The sequence below is a fragment of the Sceloporus occidentalis genome, unplaced genomic scaffold (genome assembly GCF_023333645.1).
Source record: "Sceloporus occidentalis isolate IW3139 unplaced genomic scaffold, rSceOcc1.0.p SCAF_66, whole genome shotgun sequence".
Taxonomy (NCBI): domain Eukaryota; kingdom Metazoa; phylum Chordata; class Lepidosauria; order Squamata; family Phrynosomatidae; genus Sceloporus; species Sceloporus occidentalis.
In genome coordinates, this window is record NW_028317046.1 from 446,106 (window position 1) to 469,947 (window position 23,842).

Sequence of the window (23,842 nt, forward strand, 5' to 3'; positions counted from 1 at the left end):
ACTCATCAGTTCGTGGTCCAAGTTGAAAGAGCTACAAGTTCTACTTGTAGTTGGGTCCCGCCACCTTAACTCTCACATAAATGGTTGGGATTAATAGACAAAAACCTCTACATCCCTTTTAATAAAATGTACCTTTCCTTTAAATATAACCAAAAAAAAGAGTAGAACATTGGAAAGTGTCAATAAAACCCCCATTCATCTTAGGGGCCAAATATTTCCAACTGTGATTAACTTCTAACAAGTGAACCGGGTCACTCTCCATTCTTTAGCAGCTAATAGAGTATTATTCATGTAAATGATTACAAAGTATCAAAAAGACCGCTACGTTTAAAAAACGCTTTATTAGTAAATCAACGTCCAATGTCCACAGATGAATGAATTTTATAGACTTGCTTGTTTATCATAACTATTGACCGTCCGCTGGTATACTGGCTTATCTGGTTACTGTCCTCGCTCTAAATATAACATTCTGTTCTCCGAACTCTTTGCTGTAATTTTTCCATTACAAAACTCATCTTAGCCGTACGAATTCCATTCCGTGTGTTCCGTGTTCTTTTTCCATGTGCTCCTTGTCTACATTTTCTAGAAAGTTCAATTGCTTTTCAATAGTCAGGGCTGGGTTTTTTTTCCCATTGAAGTAAACATTTCATGAAATTGAATGAAGTTTCCTCTAACATCATCATACTTTCTAACATTCCATATAGACAAAGATGGACATTTTGGTTGAGGTGGTGTAGTTGGTGGGATGGCTATGATGCAGGGCTGAGGATGGGGTTGAGGGGTAAGGTTGGGCATTGGTGGCCTCCATACCCACCTGGGGTTATTATTTCTTACCCCTAACCGTGTGGAGGAAGAGGAAATACACGGTACACGGACATCGGTGTCCTTCACAAGGCCTGTTGAACTCTTTGAGGCTCTTGGCGACATGTCAATTGCAAAGCCTGTTGCTGTCAACCCCTCTGTTAGCACCCCTTGAAGAGGCATTTACCTACTTACCCTGCCCCATAGGGTGAGTAGTTATTTCACCCCAGTCAGCAGTAGGGAACACATAGAAATCTCAAATCTCCTTTCCTTCATTCTACCCAAAGAGTAATTTAGCAGCATGAACATAAACATCAGAATCAATCAGACACCGGCGTGTAATTAAACAGTAAGCCTAACGCCAGCGTGACTGCAGGTTGTAAATCCAATCATCCCTCCCGTACTAGATGGAAATGAATGTATTTTCTTTGCCACTTACTGTTTTATTAGGTTAATAGGATTCATATTCGGTGCCCACACAACAGAAAGATTAGAATTGTGTTAAAGCCCCAACGTGGAAGCTCTTTATTAATTATCTTATCTTGGAAGCATTAAAAACCTGAAATAAAATAGTGTTGGAAACAAATCTTGGTCCAAAGCAAGGAAACAAGCTAATAAGAGGGAAAAAAAGAAACATCTCTATGTAACGTCCTACTGTGAGGTGGGATTGGACTGGGATTTCTGCAGGGTTCCTTCCTATGTTCTGTATGGAGGTAAACTCATAGTTGTGTTGTCTTTACAGGTTTTCAATGGATCTTGGAACAGACAACATGGATCTAATCTTAGTTTTACAACTATGTTTTTGTTAGGCTAATTTTTTGGGCCAGAAGATGCATTTACATTTTCTGTTTGTCTTCACAACTGATCCACAACGCTCTACTTTCGATGGTGCCTTTATTCAACACCATGAATGATGAGGACAGACTGCACAACAACGCTGTCGCCTGGTTAATATGTGCAGGGGTATCACTCTTGGCAAATACATGGGGGATACTAAGTGTGAGTGCCAAACAAAAGAAATGGAAGCCCCTGGAGTTTTTAATTTGCACCTTGGCTGGAACTCACATCCTTAACGTCACCATACCTGTCACCATCTATTCTGTGGTCCAACTCCGCAAGCGCCACTCGGACTACGAGTGGAATGAAGGACTCTGTAAAGTGTTTGTGTCGACTTTTTACACCTTAAGTCTGGTGACCTGTTTTTCGGTCACTTCTCTATCATATCATCGTATGTGGATGGTCCGATGGCCAGTAAATTACAGGTACGTCCGTACTGAAAAGCTTTTATTATTTACAAATCCATTAGCCCCCCCCCCCAAAAAATAAGAATACGGAATTATTTAGCTTGAGTTCTGTTTCATGTTACTCAAAGTGGAAATTTAAGATTATTGGAATATGGGCAGAAATATACGATTTCTTTGTTATTGATTGTTCCATGTTAGTAGTAACGGTAGAACCGAGCTATTAATGTTTTGTATGTTACAACAAAAGACTTATTAATAGGCCAGGCTATAAATAGTCGCAGCAATAAATTGTCATTCAAAGCAAAGAGTTCTATGTTTATTTATGAGATGTAGAGACATAAAAAGCTCATATTGTTCCCCCGACCTTCAGCTCCGGAATAAATTCACGGCTTCCGATCTAGACATTTGTCTCCTTGAAATAATTTGGAAACAGACCAAACATTGTCATGTTCTAGGTCATATTTTAATGTTAAAGGGGATCAATAATTAAAATCCACATATATTCTAAATTAAATTAAAATCTATATTATTGAATTCACAAATTGCTTCACTTGTTTAGGTATCTCTACTAGACTCGTTCATTCGGATTCGTACAAGTTTTGTTAAATTCGTTAATTGTTACAAATGTACAAAAGAAACGAAAACGAAGGAGAAAGCTTTGAATTTTTATTTACCATTGGTTGGTTTTTTTCTCACGCTCTCTCAGTCTCTCCCCACCAACTGCCTCCGTGTCTCTGCTTCAAATCAAAGAAGTGGTTGTTGGAAAAGGTAGGGAGATGTGGAGAGAGTGTGAATTTCGTCTGAACCAAAATGCTAGGTAACAAAATTTGGTTGTCCGAAAATCAATGGACCAAAAAGGAAATGAAAAAGAGCTCCAAATAATTCTTGGTCCATGTGCGCAAGTCTAATCTGTACTGTGTATACTAACAAGCCGAGATCTTGAGATCAAATGGTACACAATAGAAATTTCTTTGGAAGAATTTTAAGTTTGCTGTTATTCCGCTCTTTTAAATCAGACGGAAACCATCTTAGAATCATCATCCAAGGTCAATCTTCAGAATCATTCAGATATGTATTGAAACATCTCAGTCTGAAATTCTTATATATTTTATATCTTTACCAAAAACATAGGCTTAACCCTTCACAAATATCTGTGTTGACAGTCCGGTAATCTATTTAGTAACAGCTTTCTCTCTGTAACATTTTACAGTTAATGAATCACTTTATAGATGATATATAATGCTTGGTAAATGAATGAATGTTGAAATATGTCCTTCAAATGCATTTATTTCCATAGGCTGAGCAACACAAAGAAACAAGCAGTGCACACTGTGATGGGAATATGGATGGTATCATTCATACTTTCTACCTTGCCCGCTGTCGGGTGGCATGACACGACTGAAAGATTTTATTCCCGGGACTGCCGCTTTATTGTTACCGAAATTGGACTCGGGTTTGGAGTGTGCTTTCTTCTTTTGATCAGTGGCAGTGTGGTCATGGGGGTGGTTTGCATAGCAATTACACTTTTTCAGACATTTTCTATCCAAACTGGGCAAAACGTTGATAAACATAAATTCAACGTACCTACTATTGTGGTGGAGGATGCTCATGGGAAAAGAAGATCGTCCATTGATGGATCCGAACCTATTAAGACTTCACTTCAAATAACCTATCTGATATCGGGGATTGTATTTATATATGACTTCTTGATGGGCTTTCCAATACTGGTAAGTGATTTCTATCTTCCATGGAGAAATACTGTAACCAGATACATATCTTGTCATTAAATGGTGACAAAAGAAATATGTTCTTGATAATGTATTTTATGAAATATGTCAGCCATTATGCTTAGTTACGCCTAATAAGATTGAAACGTTGATATTCTTTACAGAGAAATGGGCTCACCCAATCTATTCAGATAATTCTTTACCGCTGGGGGAACTTGGGTCCATCTATGTCATCCATGATTCCAATGAAGGGAGTTTAACTGGTGGACGCTAAAACCTGGGTCCCCAAAGAGCAATGGAGTTGCTCTTCATTCAGATCAGTTGCCATAAGATCTCCCCATTTGCCTCCTATGGTGTCCTTAAAGTCCTTTTCCGCCTCTATTTTGTCTCCTGTTTTCTAAGCTACATCCTTTTGTTTTGTCCACAATCTCTTTCCTGTCTCTCATCTCCTTATGTTCTACATCTCGGTTCCCTGACTCCTCTGATATCAATGTATTTATTGTTTAGAAAATACATAAACATCTCATTTTTTGAGTTTGCTTGACCTATGCAGTATGCATTTTTACTGTATTCACACTTAAGACCAGTGAAATTCAGAATCTTTCTTTATTATGACGATATGCTCAGCCTTTTGATGGTTCTGTTGCTGATGATATTTTTTTTTGTTCATATACGTTAAAAACATGAAATTGTCAAAATATAGAGGAAATAAATCCCTCTTCTGTGTGGAAATTTTAAGTTCTTCTGCCTTCATGTTTGTTTATTATTCCTGTTTATTTGCTCTCAATCTTAAATTATTTGTAAGGCTTACATTCTTGTTCTAGCTCAGTTCATTCGATATGTCCTAAGCTGACATTTCCACTTGAATTATACATTAGTTCATACAGTTTAAGATGAGCCTCCAAGTTTATATCCAGATCAGTTAGCCTGGAATGAAGACTACTGTGCAGGCCAGGCATTGGTTACAGAAGCTTCCATCCAAGAGGAATTGATACTTTGTCTCCTTAGAAGAGACTGGCGGGTCTGGCATTGACTACACAACTGAAATAAGTTTATTAATCAACCCTTGTAATTACAATGGAAGTATAAGCATCATATATGTGGCCTCCATGATGTTTGGCCAGATAGAAGTGTAGGCATCATATATGTGGCCTCCATGATGTTTGGCCAGATAGAAGTGTAGGCATCATATATGTGGCCTCCATGATGTTTGGCCAGATAGAAGTGTAGGCATCATATATGTGGCCTCCATGATGTTTGGGCAACACAACTATACATTTTTGTTCAGTGACATATTTCAATTGAATGATTAATTGTGGAACTCGTTAATTCAATGTTGTGATACAATAGGACATATGAGACAGAGCCCATTCTATAGGCAGGATACACCAGGGAGAACGGGTCTATGCTTTGTGAAATATGTGGAGGCATGGACCAGGGAAGGTTTAAAATTTGTTTTACGTTAAAATAAACTGGACGATGGGCTTCAGGTACCATAAACTTGATTTTGCTCCCGGATTTAGTTTTCCCTTAGATGGCGGAAATGGAATATGATTACCCTAGTGTTGGACGCATCGGCTTGGACGTCCAAATAATAGTCTGTAGTTGTCATAGTAAAGGTTTTATTCGGCTGAAGGAAGCAGTACTTACAAACTGGATATTCAGGGGTTAATTAACTATTCTGCCATTTCATTTTAAGAAAAAAATAATAATAATCAGCTTTATGGATATCTCTGCCTGATTATGTCATTTTATTCTGGTAATAAATGCTGCGTTCCCCATTCTCGTGATTAAAGTGGAATTTATTTGTTCAAGAGAAACTTTTTGGATCTTTTGTCATTGCACGTCTCGGATCTGTTCTAATAAATTAATGAATTACAGTATTTCTTTGGGTTCTTTATAAGATAAGTTTAATGAGAAATGAATTAAGATGCAGCGTATGTGCATTTATTGTTCCTTGTGAGATAATGAGTATGAAATAATCATTATTATGAAATAATGGGATTTTAATAGTTATTACTAGCTTTTTATGTGAAAACGGTTACAGACCTGGGTATGTATTCATGCAGAGGTAGGAGAACAATTTCACAGAAACAGCATTTATGCCCCAAAAACACAATTTGAGTCATTATTTCTTTTATTTGTGTTGCGATATTTAGGTCATGTGATAAAACAATGACATCAGTAAGTCGCCATTGTGCGCTGTGACATCAATGAGCGTATATTCAGTTTCCGCACTACTTTTGCAGGCAAATGCATTCCCACTGGGAAAAAGTTGCAAAATAATATAATTAAATATTCCAAGGAACTTCCACGGGAGTAAAATATATTTTTTGGCCAATCTACAATTGGGTTTGATACTCAAAAACCGCTGTGGATCGCGCAGCAGGCCCAGACTGGCCATCCGGCACAAAAAATGTAGGGTGCAGTCCATCACTTGGCCTTACTTGTTAGTCCATCTTTCTGCTTTCATGTATAGGATTCCCCGGTTGCTTGGTCTATGCTAGTAGTGGGCTTGCATTGGACTCAGGAGGTAGCCGCAACTTGGGCTGGCCTGATTTGGAGAATTTGGCCCACTGTTTCTTTTTTAGTCTCTGCCATTACACTGAGCCGTACGCGCAGTTACCAGTATTCCGTCTCATGCCTTTGGGGCAGAAGGTGGCAATAATATCGATGGGGAGCAAAGTTGCAGTGCCAGGTCACCATATTTCATGTGGCGGAATTATGACTGCAAAAATGTACTGCCCAGGGCAAGACCCGGAGGTATTCTTTGGCTGCGTCAGATTCTGCTCCAGCCACCGGAATAAAAACAACCAAAAAATATAGCTATTAAGGGAAATAAATGAGCTAACCCTGCATTTGCCACCCTACGCAAACCACTGCCATGTACTCCAGCTGTTTCAGCCTTACTGCCCCAGATCTCCGAGGTTTACCGAGTGCATCCAAGCAGAACCGAGTGAATAATTAAAGAGCAGCCCCTTAACCCCAGACAGACTACAATTAAATAATGTATTCCTTGATACTTTATACTTAAACTCGGTAATGAAAGGCGTGCTTTGCATCCAATTTAAACTAAAATTAAATAAACCTTTCGCATGGTAATTTCTGTTTCTGCCTAACCTCCTTTTAATATTCTGGGACACAAAACATACAAGGGACTCATTTAGACGTACGAAAACTGCCATGGCCGGGGCATACATTGTAAATGTTTGGGTTCTTTTTTTATTAAATGTAATAATGTGTGCTTTATCATTGTTAGATTATTTATACTAGTTATTCATCTGAACTTTTTTTGCGCTTTGTCTGTATTTAGAACGTCTACTTCTGAAATATTAATTAGATCGGACAGGCTTGACTTCACCGCTTTTTTTTTTCTTTTAGTTGTTGATCGTTCGTATTTTGGGGGGGGGAGGTGGACACGGGGGGTTAAACAAGAATATTTGGGAGTCGACGGGCACATTTTGTGCACTTGGGGGGTTAATGAATCAATGTCCTAGTACTAATGAAGACGTTTGGCACGTCCCAAGCTTTCTATCCAATTCTTCTCAACATTCTTTTAATAAGTTGTGTCATCCATATATTTATGTCATAAAAAAGAGCCGGTGTCGTGGACATGTTTTTAGTCGGATTCTGTGATAAGCATCTTCTGGTCCAGAATTGAAATTTGGCCATATGTGTCCCCCTGCCAGCCGGCCAGCCGGCCAGCCAGCCAGCCAGCCCTTAGGAATCTTATTATCATCTAAATAATGCACGGGAAATAAATCTATACTTTTCTGAAATACTCGTGTAAGGGTCTGACGATATACACTCGCGGGCGCCTGTCACTTTAAATCTTCCCGTCACGGATCGCAGTAATATCCGTGGCGGCTGGAAATTCCCACGGGGGGGGGCGTTAGGAAGTAGCGCGGTTTCAATTAAAGGCCCATGAGTGACAAAATTAGCAGAAGGTATATCAGCATTCCGAAAAATAGCCAGGATAATGGAAATAAGGCTATATTCCATTCTAAATATGTTAACGCATCATAAGAGATGAAGGAAAAGCATGAACATAATGATCTAAAGCTCTTATCGGCAGTGGTGGCTTCTTCTGTAGACCTCTTTTAATCGTATGATTAATACACAGTTAATTTATATCTATTTTGGTGAATGATTAATTATAGGTGTAGAATGGTCTTACGTGTTCTAATTTGGTCTCATGGGACATCCGATACCCAAGGATGTATCCTTCAACACTGGAACATTAATCATGGCTAAGCTCTACCTTTTGACGTTTCCCAGATCCCTTTGCAGGGGGAAAAATAGTTGAGTGGCGATTTTTGTTTGTCGATACCTGCTAATGCTGTAGTAGATAAATAGTAAACTTTGGTATTTTAATAAACTAAAAAAGATTTTCTCACCATGTAATACGGCGTGATGTAGGACTATACTGATTCGATTGATGACAAGCTGGCTTATATGTCAGTTTAGTTCTGGTTCTAAGCTTTTGGTACAGCGCTAAGATGACATCACGTTTTCTTACATTTGCGTGTTGGAATTAAATAAAAATATGTGAGTATTTGGCAAAAGAAAGTGTTTAACAATCCATAAACTCTACTGAAAGTCCAGCTCAAACTTAGATACTTGCCCTTTCTGTATAAGGAGCTCTGACACTGATGATGTCATGGTATGTGATTCCATGCTTCAATCCAATTATTTTAGGGATTGCATGACATCATTAGCTTGTTGTGACCGCTTGATGCCTCACTAATTGTTGGGATCCATAATGCCCATTTCGCAATTTTTGTTTTGTTAATAATCCAGAGGAATCCATCATGTACAGACACAATATAAGCAGACATGACATCATATAATGTAAAATACTGGCTCTTCTATTAACTTTGTTGAGGTGTCCCACCTTAAAACTAGTAACATTGACAAAGGCCATGGTCACATTTCTTTAATGTCTGTTTTCTTGCCACACGACCCATGCCATGATTGTCGTGTTCCTTGGCTTGTGTTATCCTACTCGCCATCTCCAAATCACATCTCTTCATGATGTCTCGGGCCTCTCTCAGTCGTCAAACCGTCTCTTTTCTGTTATTGTTCAGGTGTCTACTCTATGTGTAGTGGTGAGACGTTTACATTGATTGAATGCTCTTCTCTTCAAGCCTATCGGTAGGTGTTTTCTCCATACATACTTATTTTGACAACCATTTTCCAGCCTGCCATTTTTGTTTACTAGTAATGGAGGAAACGGGTGATTTCCTCTACTGAGCATTTAGCAAGATTATTTATCGTTAACGTTATTTGTGGGATTCTATCCCATCATCTTCCAAGTATCCATTGTGTTTGTCCTGGTTATTTATTGTCAAAATAATCTAATGGTTTGTAATGGTATACTCCATAAAACTCAAATAAATCGAGTTCCTTGTTGTTAAAATAGATGCATTTAACCTACAGGCAGCTTTAATAAATACGTTTAATTCTGCTAAAAGCTCTGTAGGTGGCTCTCCAGGGCAGAGTGAATTTGTATGTGTGTAACGTTACCAAACACTTTTACTTATGGCTGTCCTTAGTGCTAACATTGCCTTTGGTAAACCTCTGCTTGAGGGCTGCCAGTGTCAAATTACAGCGTGGCGGCGTAAACGGAATTTTATTTGTGATCCCAAGGTATCTATATCATATATAGAAAGAGTATTTTATCACCTCAAGGCTGCACTGAATAGGCTTTGATGATTTTTTTTCCATTTGGAACTCGGTACCATCGCTTTTACAACTCCCGCTGGCAGATCGTGGAAAAGATGACTCTCTAAACATTCTAGAGCTGGTTGATCCGGTATTCAATCGAACTGGTCAAAAGTGCCGGCCTTTTATCTTTAAAAAGGTTTTGTTTCTAAAATTTGTATTGTTACGTTTCATGGAACAACTGGGGTATTGATTGAACTGTCTGTATTGGTGTGACCAGATGTTTTGGGCGTCCTTGAGGATCATGGGGATCATTGATCATGTTGTCTTCTCTTAGTATTTAATCCTTGGAAGTGTCCCATCGCACCAAACAAAACCTGTCTGAAACCCCCATCTTATTAGAGAAACAGCATTTGATAAATTGCTGTTTACTAATTGTTTTATGGTGTTCTGATTAGTTTTACAAGGGCAGCAGTAGAGGTGGTGCAGGTCATTGGGGGTCTTCGGAGCTCCATCCCATTAAATTAGAAGAGAAGCCTTCCAAATGTACCAAAATTGGGTTTGGTCTCTCGGCAGAAATCACATTGGCAGAGACATGGCTGTGGTTCTAAATGATATAGTGGTAAATATATTCATAGCCGACCTCTGGACTGTGTGTTAAGGCACCCCCAACACCCTGTGAGTTAATTAACGTTACACGTGTAGAGACAATGGGACGTAGAAGAACACTCATATAGAATCACATGAGAACATGATGGCAATGACTCATAGAACAAATAAAGGACATCGTTTATTAACCCCTTGAGGACTCCTCATATAAAGCTAGCACCATTATCACTTTTTTATTGTCACCTCCACAAATCCCTCTGAGGCGAGAACGATGTTTCCTTTTGATTCCATATATTCCGGTAATTTGACAATCACCATTTTGGGGTCAAAATACCAGCAACCCAACAGCAAGTTAACTATATTGGTGTGATGGCTTCTTAAAGAATAGACAAGCTTTGCGCTAATCATAAATGTATATATATATATATATATATATGTGTGTGTATACATGTTGAGAGATTTTCAGTAGGAATTTCTCACTTGATCTATTTTTACAGCTGCTTTATTATTTTAAGACTTGTAATAAAAACAAAAGGATTGGAGGTGGCAGCTGGTTCCAAGGTGTTGTTTTCCTCCAGCAGATATGTGATTATTGCTAAGACTGTGTGTTATGTTTCCAGAACAGCCCAGATCTATGAAGTCTAGCGGCGCGAGTACATAGCTACTAGGGTCCGAACTAAGCTCATCACTGCAATAGCGTATGTTTGACTTTTGTTATTGGGTTGTGGTCTTTGATTATTTAATTAAATAATACTCCAATAATTGCTATATAACATAACTGTTACAATACATTATGTTCTAATGAATTATCCAGGTTACTTTTTCTGTATAAATTGGCCCACCTTCCAAGTGACATCACTTCTTGGCTTTTGGCTTGCCAGTGGGTTGTCTTGTTCTCACAAGTCTTCTCCATACCTGGGAACTTCTCCGTGTAGGCTTTATAAAAAGGGAATAGTACCTCTGCCTGGAGGCGGGGCTTGATGCACAAATGGGAGGGGCTAACCTCCTTTAGAGGGAGGGTTGTAGGAGGGATGTGGGCAAGGAGTGGGCGTGGCCAAAGACCTGGGGAAGTAGGGCTTCAGCTGTTGACTCCAGGTCAAACCTGGAGTATTCCTAGGAATAGCTATTTATATCCAGCTGAGACTGGTGAATTTCAGTTTTTTTATATAGGGGTATATTTATCAGTTTATTGGAGCAAAATTGGAGGAAATTTGATTGTTTTGAATGTTGCGAGCCCCTACCTATACAGTATATGTATGTATAATTATATATATATATATATATATATATATATATATATATATATTGCATTATTAGAGCTTGGGAAAGAATTCAGTGTTCAATTTGGAAAACTTTAAAACACTTTATCCTATAAAGATAAAATATTTTTACCTTTTTTCACTTTAATGTATGGTAAAACTTCTCTTTTGCAAAATGAGCATTTTCTTCACACATTCTCTCTCTGTGCAAAATGTCTTCTACCTTTTTATATAAATGGAACAGATTTTATGACAGGTCTTTAGATCCGTTTTTAGATTCAAGCAAAAACAAGGCAGGGAGGTTAGCCGTGTTCTGAAATAATGACGGGAGAAGTAGATTAAAGGGATTTTTTTATTTGAAAAGGATACATTTCTATAATAGAAACATAGAAAAATAGATTGTGATAGCGGAGAAGAAGCAAATGGCCCATGTACCCTGCCGTTATAGAAACACGATTTAAGTTTTCATTCCTTATGGTAGCTTTGTGTATATCCCAAGCTATATTAAATTCCTGTACTGTGATTGGCTATGCTACCCCCACCGGAAGGTTATTCTATGTATCTACTTTATCCCTTCCACCTACTAACTCCAAATGGCATCCTCCAGTTCTTGTGTACCTGGTTTATTAAAAAGAAGCTTCCTTCTTCAACTTTATTTAATCCCTTGATATATTGAATGGTTTTGATGATATCTCCCCTCTATTCACACAACCCATTAATGTTTGTAAGTCTTTCCTTGGTGTACCATTTTAGTGGCCCCAACTTTGAGTTCTTTGTGTATTCCGTACGTCTTTCTAGAGTCATGGCCTCCAGAAGGCATACTGGTACAGAAGGCAAAGAGGCCCCTGTTCTTGTGAGCTTACACTCTGCTACGATCTAGTAATGATCTAATCACCAGGTTGTCCAGTCCAATGTCCAGTCTACAGAGCAACATATTTGAATCCTTTTGTGTTGTGTAAAATAACATTGATATTTGGTTTTCACTTTTATTGCATTAAGTAGAAAGTTGACGCTTTTTTCTGATGTTTTTTTTATTTTTTTAATAACTTCTTTGATAACACGGAGCTTCATATTCGGGGAAGCATTTGGCGTATATCTGTTTTACCTTCCTTGGTTTCTGCTGCTTGACACAGTTTCTCTTCCGTCTGAATGCACATTGCGCGGTTATTCTTTATTTCATAGCATGCGTTCTCGGCTGTTTCAGAAATAAAATGTGAAGCCGTATTGTGTGCTTGATGGTGAGAGCCTTCAAAACAAATGCAAGAAAAACAAGCACTTGGTGGGATAGTTTGGGAAATTGACGCTCTGGTTTTGTAGAAAGGAAAAGGGGAATATATTCAGCAGCAGATGTGATCAGCGAGAACCGCAGCCCTACTGCATGTTCTTTCATCAGACATATTTCTTTCCTTTTTATTTTTCTTATTTTTGTTTCTCCCCTTCTCTCTCTCTCTCTCTCCTTTTTAATCATTCTCCTCCTCTCATTCTACCTTTCTGACAAACACTTTTTCTCTTCTTCCTATTTCTCAATATCAAGAATTATTTATGATTTGTGTGTTGCCAGGGTAGCTCCTTCTGTTCCTTTCCCCTTGTTTATAATAGATAGATAGATAGATAGATAGATAGATAGATAGATAGATAGATAGATAGATAGAATGATCATAGATAGATAGATAGATAGACGGATCATAGATAAATAGATAGATAGATTGACGGAACATAGATAGATAGATAGAGGGATCATAGATAGATAGATAGATAGATAGATAGATAGATAGATAGATAGATAGAACTTTTGACTGGATAAAGGGAGCTTGATACCCTTGAAAACTCATCCTTAAAATGGAATGTTTGTCCAATAAAAAAGTATTATTTTATATTGCGGTACGTTAAAAAAAAAAACAATTAAAATTAAAAAATATATATATATATATATATTGCAGGAATGGCTACTATACCTGATGATATACATTGCATCCAAAGCGTGGGGTAATAACTCAGTTGCAATGTTTGAAAAACCTGGAATTATTACAGGATCCAAATATAGTAACAGGAAATCAGCTAAAACTTTATTTACTAAAAAAAAATCCAGGTTTTGTGATAGCAGGAAAGCAGAGGCTGCCATCCGCTGTTAGTGACTGGTAATGCAAGGCCTTTCATGTATCAACCTGATATGTGAACAAAGAGTATCTTTATAATCTACCGACAGTGGATCACACAGAACAGTCCGAGAATTTATGGCGCTTGTATCATCAAGACAAAAAAATCTCTTTAGCATAGTTACTTAATCCTATCACAAACACAGCAAAGGACCAAAATACATGGGATATTGTTTCTTCACCACCCTACCAACAACCACAACTGTATATTCAGCCTTTCATTGACCACATCTGGAATGTACAGCTGATGTCTCTTTAGATGTCCGTGAGGAACCCCAAGAGATCCCCAAAGGCAGAACATATGACACAGGGCAGGTTACAAAGATAAGATTAAAATAAGTTATTAAGATTCTGTTCCTCTGAGATTTAGCTGGTCTCATACATTTGTCATGCAATCTCTTGAGGTTCCTCTCCAAGTGTGAGTCTAGACGCGGACCTCCTTGGTGTCTTGTCTTGAAAGGAATAGCAGCTATGGCCCCCTGACAGAGTCTGTCAAGGCAGAAAAGTATGTCTGGGTTTCAATGATCTCTTGTTAGGAGGTCACATAGAAGATGTTATTAAAGTGGCTTGACTAAGTCTTGGTACAATAGGCAAGGCGTAATATCTTGCAGTATGAACTTTATAACAAAAGAAAGAGCATCAGAGTTATAAGTCTAAGAACGCCCAAAAATGCCTGACATGATTGTATCATTCCAGAAGCTTTAACACTTCTGTCTTTTGGTTTTTTTGCAGGTTGTGAGCTTTGCCAGCTTGAAGTTTGACACGTCGTACGAGTGGATGGTGCTGTGCGTTCTCTGGTGCACTGTAGTACAAGCTCTTCTTCTCCCGATGTTCCTGTGGGCCTGCGACCGATACCGCTCTGACGTAAAGGCTGTCTGGGACAAGTGTATAGCGATTATGTCTAATGATGATACGGACGAAGGTAAGGGCCAGATATCTTCAGGCTCTGCAAGAACTTGACCTGGACCTGACTCATCGCCTTAAACAGTCTACCTGTATGTGGTGTTCTTTCTAAATGATTCAATAATTTTTTTTAAATAATTTTACTAAAAAATTCACTGTCTCTGTACTTTGGATATGATATTGTCTACCTTGGATCAAACTCCATCTTTCCGCTACTTGTTTTGCATCTTTGAAAATTATTTTAGAAGCATGATTCCCAAGTGTTCTCATCTATTATATAGGGTCAGACCTCGCTCCAGTACACACCCATGGGGAGTGCCATGGGAGGAACCTGGGCAGGAACAGGTGTGACCAAATACTTTTCTATCCGCCCACTCGGAGCCTGCAAGGGCCCAGTTATTATCTCTGGTTCTGCGAGCCTTTGGCAGAACCCAAGGTTCCTCAGTATACTTGTATGCGGATGGTTACTAATTCACGGGTTACAGATCACGGTACATATGCCCTGCGGTGCCTGCCTATAGCATGATGAGCCCTTTTTTATCAGGGGAACCAGGTAGCAGCTGAAGTCATCTTATGGATAATGACCCTCCGTGTGTTTCCTATGAGTTCCCCTAACATTTGCTGTGTGTTGTTTGTAACAGATTAAATCTCCTTGCAGATCACAGTCCAGATGGTGGCATCCACTCTGATCTCATATATGAAAGGCCGTATGATTACAATTATGGCGGTGACATTATGGCCATGGAACGTATTACCAAATATGACATTTCAGCATTAGAAAGGGGAATTCCGCACATTTATCCAACAAAAGAAATCCAAGATGATAAAATGCACTATCTTCAGGTAAGGAAGTCCAGCTGCCATTTAAACTCAATAAAATAGCATTGATGATCTGCAATATGTATGTGTTTTAGGCTAGAAGTATCCCACTACTTTATTTCCCAGGCTGTTTTCCAGGAGCCTTTGCCTCCCATTAGTTATTAAAGGTGGGAAGGGATGGAACCAGGTCAGGGTGGACACAAAGGGGCAAATCCATCTTACCATAGATAGGAAACTGATCATTAGCAAGACTAATAGAAGGTTAAAACGTCACTTGCGCCAACCAGAGATCACCAGCTGTGATACAGATTGTCTCTAAAGCAGTTGTGAAGAGTTCCCAGGTATACCCATCATGCCTTAAAATAAATAAATAAATGGAAAGTCCACCTGGACATAGGCAGGATGGTAGAAGCTTGAGTAGAACTTTGTAAGAGATGCTCGGAGCTAACATGTACTTTGTGCAAAGCTCTAGACTCTCCATATTTTAACAAATGTTCCCCACCTTTCCCTCTTTAGGAAGGATAGTCTCTCCTTTGAACCCACATCCCTCTGTACTTCTTTGCTCCTTTGACATTGTTGTGTTCTAGGAGCTCACAATGTTGGGTGTAAATGTTTTACAGCCCTAAAAAGTTCCATTACCCAACAAAGGAACCTCACGAAACATGTTCCTACGTAAAATTATGCAAAAAAAAAAGCACATTATTCTTTTTCGAAATGTTTCGATCAGTTGTATAAGTCCTAATTGGTCACAAAACCACATGAAAAGTACTGGTTACACTTCACTAAGCCCTCCCTATGGTCATTTGAGATGTTGATTGTTGTGTCTTGGTGAGCGGAGCATGGAAAGTAAGATTTGTAAACTTTGATAACATGGTTTTAGCAGCTCACAATCTGTGAAATCCTCCTACCGTACTTGAATTTGGGTTCAAAAATAGAGGAATAAAAAAAAAGACCATACACTGTTTGTTTAGTTGATAATTCTTGTTAAATAATCTCTTTATGGTTTAAATCCAAAATTGGTATCTTCACATTTCTTACAGTTTACAGATCCTATTTCTGAATGTCTCACCATGATGTTTTGTTCTGTTATTATTTTTAGTATACATGATTAGTATGCTGGGCAAAATGAAGAATGACAACACAGAGGGATTAAACTATTTACACGTAATAACTTTTATACTTAAGAAAATCTAAATTATTTTCCTAATCGGTGAAAAGTCTTTTTTTTTTTAATGTTTTTTTTTTTTTAAGGAATATTTTTGTATGGCCTATTTGCTTGCACTGTTGCTGCTCTTATGGGTTGTTTTTTTTTTACTTTTTTTAATTTTATATTTTTTTATTTTTTTTTTTATAATTTTTTTTTTTATATAATTATTTTTTATTTGCTTGACAGGGTCAGAGAACAGGAATCCGATATTGTAGATCACCAGTAATTCGGTCTTATGCTTTCTGAATTTCAGATTGGTCTCTTTCCACCAACATGATGCCTAGTGAATTTAAATTGGGGCAGCTTCCAGTGCAAACAAACGCAAAACCCACCCGCTTCTATTGTATTCCCCAGTCCTTGTAATCTGCAAGAGTTTTCCGAGGAGCAGCGCGGCCTCTCTTTCTAGCAGTGGAAACATTAACCTCAATTTTCTTTGTCTTTAGGGTTATTAAAACTCTCAGACTTAAACTCATTTTTTTTTTCAACATGTGCGTTCATTTTATTTCTAATTTGCATGTATTGGTGTTATCTTGTATTCTTTTGACCAGTTCTACATCTGGCTTGGGTTGTATGAGAAAAGCATATTGTGATTGCAAGCATTGTTACTAACATTACATTCAAATTAATGGAGAATGGAGAATTTTAATGGAGAACTTTTTTAGTAAGGTAAAGTAATTTTCCCAAACCAAAAGCGTTATATATCTAAATATCCAAGGCTTTACCTATATCTTTTTTATTATTTTATTTTATTGTAAACCGGTGTCCTTATTACATGGTGCCAACACACATACTTATTCTGGATATTAATAGATCATCGAAAAATATACAGGTTTTCAAGATATATTTTACTTATATTTGCTGATTTTCTTATAAGTTAATTAAGACTTTTCATATTTAAATAAATAAAAAAATAACAATAAAAGTAAATTAGCAAAACACCAAGCCATGATGTCTTATGGAGGTATTTTATTCATTTTTATTTGCTGTTTATTTTTTTATGTTTTTTTGAAGACACTTTGAAAAAAAAGATTAAGGATTCTAAATTTCACATGATGTGTTTTAGGTCCCGCCAACAAGAAGGTATTCACATGACGAAACAGACATTTGGGCTCCCGGACAGATTCCCGCTTTCCTTCATACCTGGGGTTCTGCTGAAGACATGGCCGCAATCTCATTCTTCACCCTGCCGAGACGCGAAAGAAGGAGCAGCTTGGCATCGTACCACGAGGAATGTAACATGCCGTATCAGAAGTGCCGCAAATCGTCCAAAAGCCTAATTTCACTGAAACACTTTACCTTGGAGGAACTGTATAAAGAAAATTATAAATGCTTTAGTCGGGAGGAGATTGTCAGTTTTATTGATGAAACCCCCCTTCCGAGTCCTCGGAAAACCGCAATGAGGTCTTCGTCGGTCTCCTTAATACCGGACAGTTTGCAACATCAGACAGTTGCCCACTTTGCTCTCACAGACTTTGAACGGGAGCCACAAGTCTTAAGACGATTGTCGTCCCACGGAAAAGGTTGCACGCTCAATGTGCCTGGTCACCTAAGACCTCACGATGAACACAAAAGGTTCTACACGGAGGGACACCGGGGTAACCGTAGTGGTCAAAGACATCTTCAAAAGATGGAGTCTCAAAGGTTGGACGAAATTGCCGCAGAAAATTCCGCCAACGCATGGACGGAACAAGAAAACCAACTGAACGTGCAAAGCAAAGAAAGCACAAACAGCTATTTAAGTTTGCCTTCTGCATCCTCTGGCTATATAACATTCAATTCCGATTCCATCGGTTCTACTTCCTAGGGGTGGGGTAAAAAAAACTTTAGGATTTAAGATATGTCAGGATATTTAATTTCAGGGTTTAATATTTTTACTCTTGTCTTTTTGATACCTGGAATTGGAATTAGAACCAAAGAAGAAAACTGGTATTTGAAATTGTCAGACACACAAATTTTATCTTTGTGGATTTCTTACAGGGGGGGTTAAAAAAATAAAATTAAATATTCAGGAAATCGAATCTGCACAAAACATATTCAATGTTTTCATGGCGGTGAAAAAGCGGTTTCTACTCGTTATTCTGGATATTTCAATAAATATACGGAATTTATGCCTTTGAGCTCCGAAGGATTATAAAAAAAAACAACACATTATCAATAAACATAATATATGCATGCATATGTATCGCTCAAATCACGCTCTCTTGGTGGCTCTTTTTATTATATACACCCTACAATTTTCTATAACGGAAACAAATTGTGCTCTGTGTGGTTTATACGGAATATCTGAAATGATTGCTTTTATATAAAATAATAGCGTTCCTCCAGTTTTCTTTATAAAGTTTTAATGTATTGTATTTTTTTTTTCCGTACCGTATCATATCACATCTTACATACAACTCTAAGAATATGTGTCCCTTTACATATATGATGAGAACAGATATTACCTGTATGAACATTTCTCTCCTCGCAGGAAGAGTGGATTATTAGATTAGTTTTGTGTCTGCGATTTGTGTATTTGTACATGTGCATTTTTATTTTTTTTCGCCATGCATATCTCCCAGAAAATAAATGATACATTCTTTTAAAAACAATATTTTATTTCAATGTTGATTTTTTTTTATTATTTTAAAATTCAGTTACATGGATATCAAGAATTGTAAAATGTAATATCTTAACATTGTGCCACATACTCAGAGAGTAAGGCTATCCATTTGCAATAATACGTCCCACGCTAATTATATTAAATGTTGTGCTGTTCCGAAACTAAATAAGTAGAACATAAGTTCTAGATTTATAGTTTTAATGTTGTGTTTCTGCTCACAATCTCATTTTTGTACAAATGCGCACACAATGGACGAAAAAACGATTTTGACAAACGTTTGGCTTCGTTTTTGGTCCATCCATTTTCAGACAACAAATTTAAATTCCTGCCCTTTCAGTTTGGAAAATCTCACTCATTCATTCGCATTCATTCTCTCACACTCTCCCTACCTTCTTTGTCGGAGAAGGTAGGGAGAGAGTCTAGAAAAAACAATGAATTTCAAATAAACATTTTGAGCTTTCTTCTTCATTTTCGTTTGGGTTCCTTCCTAGTCTTTGGGCATTTTTACAAATTAATTAATTTAACAAACGCATTCAAATTAAAATTCGCACAAATCTAAATGCACTAGTCATACATTTTGATACATTTTAAGGAAACTCAGTATGATGCTGGGATCATAGAGCATATGTAATGCTTCAAAATAATCATTTAAAAAAATATCATTAACAGACATGGGTTCTCAAGATGAAGCTGAAGAATTAGTTAAAGGTGCTGTTCCGCTTACACAATATCTTAATATCTTTCTCTACAGGAGGGCAGCTATCTTAACTACCTGTTCTCAGGCTCTGCGTGATTATTCCTTCCCATTAAGTTTTTCCCCTCTTTTGCCCACACAGCCCCACCAGTGAAGAATGAATATAAACTCCATAAGTACTTTAATACACATTCTTTAGCTCAAAGAGAAGAAAGGGGTTTACCTTTAGGAGGAGTTACAGCTCCAGAACTATGTTGCATTGCCCTTTTAATTGTGTCGATTTCCATTTAGTCTTGATGGTAGACTTTAACGTAACTTTCTTTAACGTAACTTTCTTACTCTACCAAAGAATGATATATAGATCAGTTTTTAAGTTGAGAGGCACAATATTTCACTTTTCTGAAATGATAAGGAGATGATATTTGTATCATTGTGAGGCTGTCGGGAATGACAAGCGGTGGGCGTCCTTACTCTTACTAATTGACACATTGCTATGCCGAATAGCTATTATCATCCCTAAAAGAGAGACCGATGCATAAATAGTTTATTAAATAACTTGCATTCCAAATCAGAGCTGCCAGTCAGCTGTCTGAAAATAATATAGCGTATGAGGCTGCGCTAGCACATTCATGACAGTGTCAGACTAAACAGACTAAGCAAAAAGTTTGCCCTGGTACGTGGCTAATAAATACCATGCGCATCCAGCAGGTGGTTTGATGGTTTGTGAGAGTCACTCCTTGGTGTGGTCAGTGGCCAGTCCGGTCCCATACATGTAGCGCTCTCAAAAACTAATACCCACTCTGTATTGTGCCATTTTCCAATTAAAGAGACCCTTCCACCATACAAACTGTTACGCGCCGTGCTTTGGTATAATAAACCTCACAAATATCCTTCTTTATGCGGGACAGTCCATGTTGGGAACCCAAACCCCTGTGACCCCCTTTCTTTCTCCTGATGCCTCTCTTTTCCAGGATCCCTGAATGTTTGCTGGGTATCACAGTGTTATACCCCTTTTGGCCAGTTGGCATGATATGGTATGATGTCCATTATTTTTCCCATTTAGTGGAAATTTGTACTGATTTATAATTAATATGTTAAATGTGTATATGTTTTAAGGGTGAGATTGGTGATCAGGATGGAGGAGAACTGACCTGCAACTAACCTGGTTGGCCAGCAGCTGGCGCTCTAAGCTCAGAATCATATTCAGCATGTCTAAAGTGCCCAAGAAAGGCACATCATGAATAAAGAAGGTAGACATATAAGTAAAAAAAAATGCAAGATGGAGGTTAGATCTCCCAAGACATCTATGCCGTATGTGGAGCCACCAACACCCCTCCCCCCATCTAAATCCCAAGCCTGTATGCAGTTAGAAGTCAGCAGACTATGGAGGTGATGATAATGCACATCTACGTAGACTGCTAAACTCACAGAAAACATTATTATTATTATTTTTTGTTTTATATAGCACCATCAAGTTCCATAGATATTGAAGAATCCAACACTGTAGGAAGCCTTTGTAGCAAGCATGTCATATATGACATCAGAAGAGAGGATACAGAAGCATGTAACCCAAAAATTATTTTAGTTACATGTTTCGCTTAGGATCTTGCTACATCATATCATGCAAGGGACCATCTTTTTCATAGCTGAATGACCATGTTTCAATGGATTTTAAATGTTTCAACTGCTTTTTTAAATAAAAAAGTTTATAAAGTTGATACTTTTGGACAGATCTTCTTTAATATAAGATTTTTTCCATATCAAGTTATTACATCACAGTTCTTAAAAAAATCTTAGAAGTGCTTATGTGAAATAAATTGCAACATGTCAATCACTTCTCAAGCGACATTGAACCCACGGTTTGCTGTTCCACTTTAATTCAGCACATCATCGCCCCAGCGCGTGAAATGGATTTTGGATGATGTCCGAAGACTTTGACAGCTGAATACATGCCACCCATTATGAGGCTGGGCTCACCGTGTCTCGTCACACTGAGCGCATCACATGCTAGCTTTTGGTAATTATTCACTAAATCGAGTTAAACGCCTTGTAAATCTCCTGCATGCCCTAATCGGTTAAGAGCATGTTTTGCAATAAAATAATGGATACATCGAGTGTAACGGGCTGGTTGTCGGAAATTGCAGATTAACTGGCCGGGTCACGTGCAATGCAGAGGGTTTGTAATTAAAGGGACACGCCAGTGTTTCAGGCAGCCCTTTAAACGGATAATGCATATCAAATGACTTTAAAATGCATTCTTTAAATCTTAGGAACTATCTACCTTTTAGTAAAAGCTGGTCCGTTAATTTGTACTGCTGTTCTGATACTTGAAACAGCCAATCATTGGCATGCATTAGACACCCCCCCATCTCATAACTAAAACATACACACATATACTAATACACACATGCTTTAACATCCTCACACCATACACACACATACATACACACTATCACCCTCCTCTCCCTTGCATCACTAGCACCATACTCAGACACACATTCTCACACCTTACATTGACACCCGGACACACATTCTAACACTGAATGGTAACACACAATCATGATAACACTATACACTAACATACATACTCTAACACCATAAGTGACATGCACACACACAAGTTCAGAACATATGCTCCCATGCACTCACACACACACATACTAACATATACACACACTAAATACTATACAGTAACACACACGCTCACAGTAACACCATACACATTCACATACAGTCGCCAACCCCATACACTAACATACACAAACTCAATCACATTAGCACCATACACTTACACACACCCACATATATACTTTCCCAGTACTGTTGAATGTCCAAACCATTCCCAGGGATAACCCTTAAATGATGAAACATTTTGCTTCATCAATATTTGATCATGGAATTCTTAATTGTCATGGGCTAGAAAGGTGGGGCCAGATATCTCGTTGTCATAGAAACTGAAAAAAGCTTCTTAAAAGTTTCTGTATTGTAGACCTTAAGGATAAATACTAATTATATGCCAGATCTGCTGAGGTTTATTCGCTTAACGTGCTATTGATGTTTTGGCCAAGTGGAACAGCGGTTACAAGGTAGCACCAATCTTGACCCCAACAATGGTTAGAACTACTGATCACTTTGTGATGCTTTTTTTTTTGTACTTTAGGGATCATCAAACCAGATTTCCTATCTGACCTGTATCTCGTCTTGTTTTTCTTATTAAAAATAAGTCATGTGAAAGTGATGGTTCCCTTATATATTTAGATTATACGCCTCTCCTTCTTTGGCTGTGATCTACCATCTGAGATAAATTTGGTGTAAAAGGGAGTCAGTAAAAACATTTCAAAAAGAAAACAGGAAGATAAAGAAAGTCATCACTTTGTTTTCTTAAAAAACAGGGGTTTCTCAATGCGTTTGGCCTTTGACTTTTCTGTCTAGGAAGAAAATCACCAACAAAAGCCTTGTTGGCAGAATAGGTACAAAGACTTCTTTGTAAGGAACTTGGCGCTCTTCACCTACTGACTAAACACAATGTTATGTTAATGGAAAGCAATTCTGCCCTCACGCCACACTCTACTGAACTGGTCGCTCCATAAAGCATCTCTTGGCTAAAAAAGACTTAACTGGATCTATAAGTCTCTAAAATATTTCATGTATATTCCGATTATATTGATACTTGTGTATCATAAAGTTGGGCAGAGGAACAGTCATTGGCTCTTGCACCAATCTCTTATCTCTTTGGATCTTATCTACATCTTCTGAAGTTTGATGGCTACTAGTCAGTTGTAGAAATTCTGTTGCTCATCCTTAGACGACATGGCACTCTTCTGGGCTCTTTATGTGGCCATACTACAGAAATTTATAAAATGAATACAATGTATTAGTGTCGGAAAGCAGTTGGTGGACTTTTGTGGGAATCGGTTGCCTTCTAAGGACACCAGAGTTTGAGCAATGATGGTGAACAGCTGAAGGCGTTGCTTGATTTTCCTCGCTTGGAGAAGTGATACTTCTTCTGGACATTTGGTAAAAGAAGCCACCTTTTTGGACCAATCACATAAGGCTGTGATTAGTTTTCCAATGAACTCCTTTATAATGAATTTCACGCACATTCCTGCAGAAAGTCAGGGGGCTTAGGCTCCTTGAATAGAATACTTCAAACTCAC

At 38.0% G+C, this 23,842-nt stretch overlaps 1 protein-coding gene across 1 annotated transcript; it reads left to right on the plus strand.

Moving 5' to 3' along the window:
* The first annotated feature begins 1,707 nt into the window (after positions 1–1,707).
* On the plus strand, positions 1,708–18,193 carry LOC149286798 (putative G protein-coupled receptor 153). Its single transcript, XM_089493633.1, has 5 exons — positions 1,708–2,063; positions 3,343–3,772; positions 14,193–14,382; positions 15,022–15,206; positions 17,453–18,193. The coding sequence occupies exons 1-5, from the start codon at positions 1,708–1,710 to the stop codon at positions 18,191–18,193; spliced, it is 1,902 nt and encodes a 633-aa protein (XP_089349759.1).
* The last annotated feature ends 5,649 nt before the right edge of the window (positions 18,194–23,842 follow it).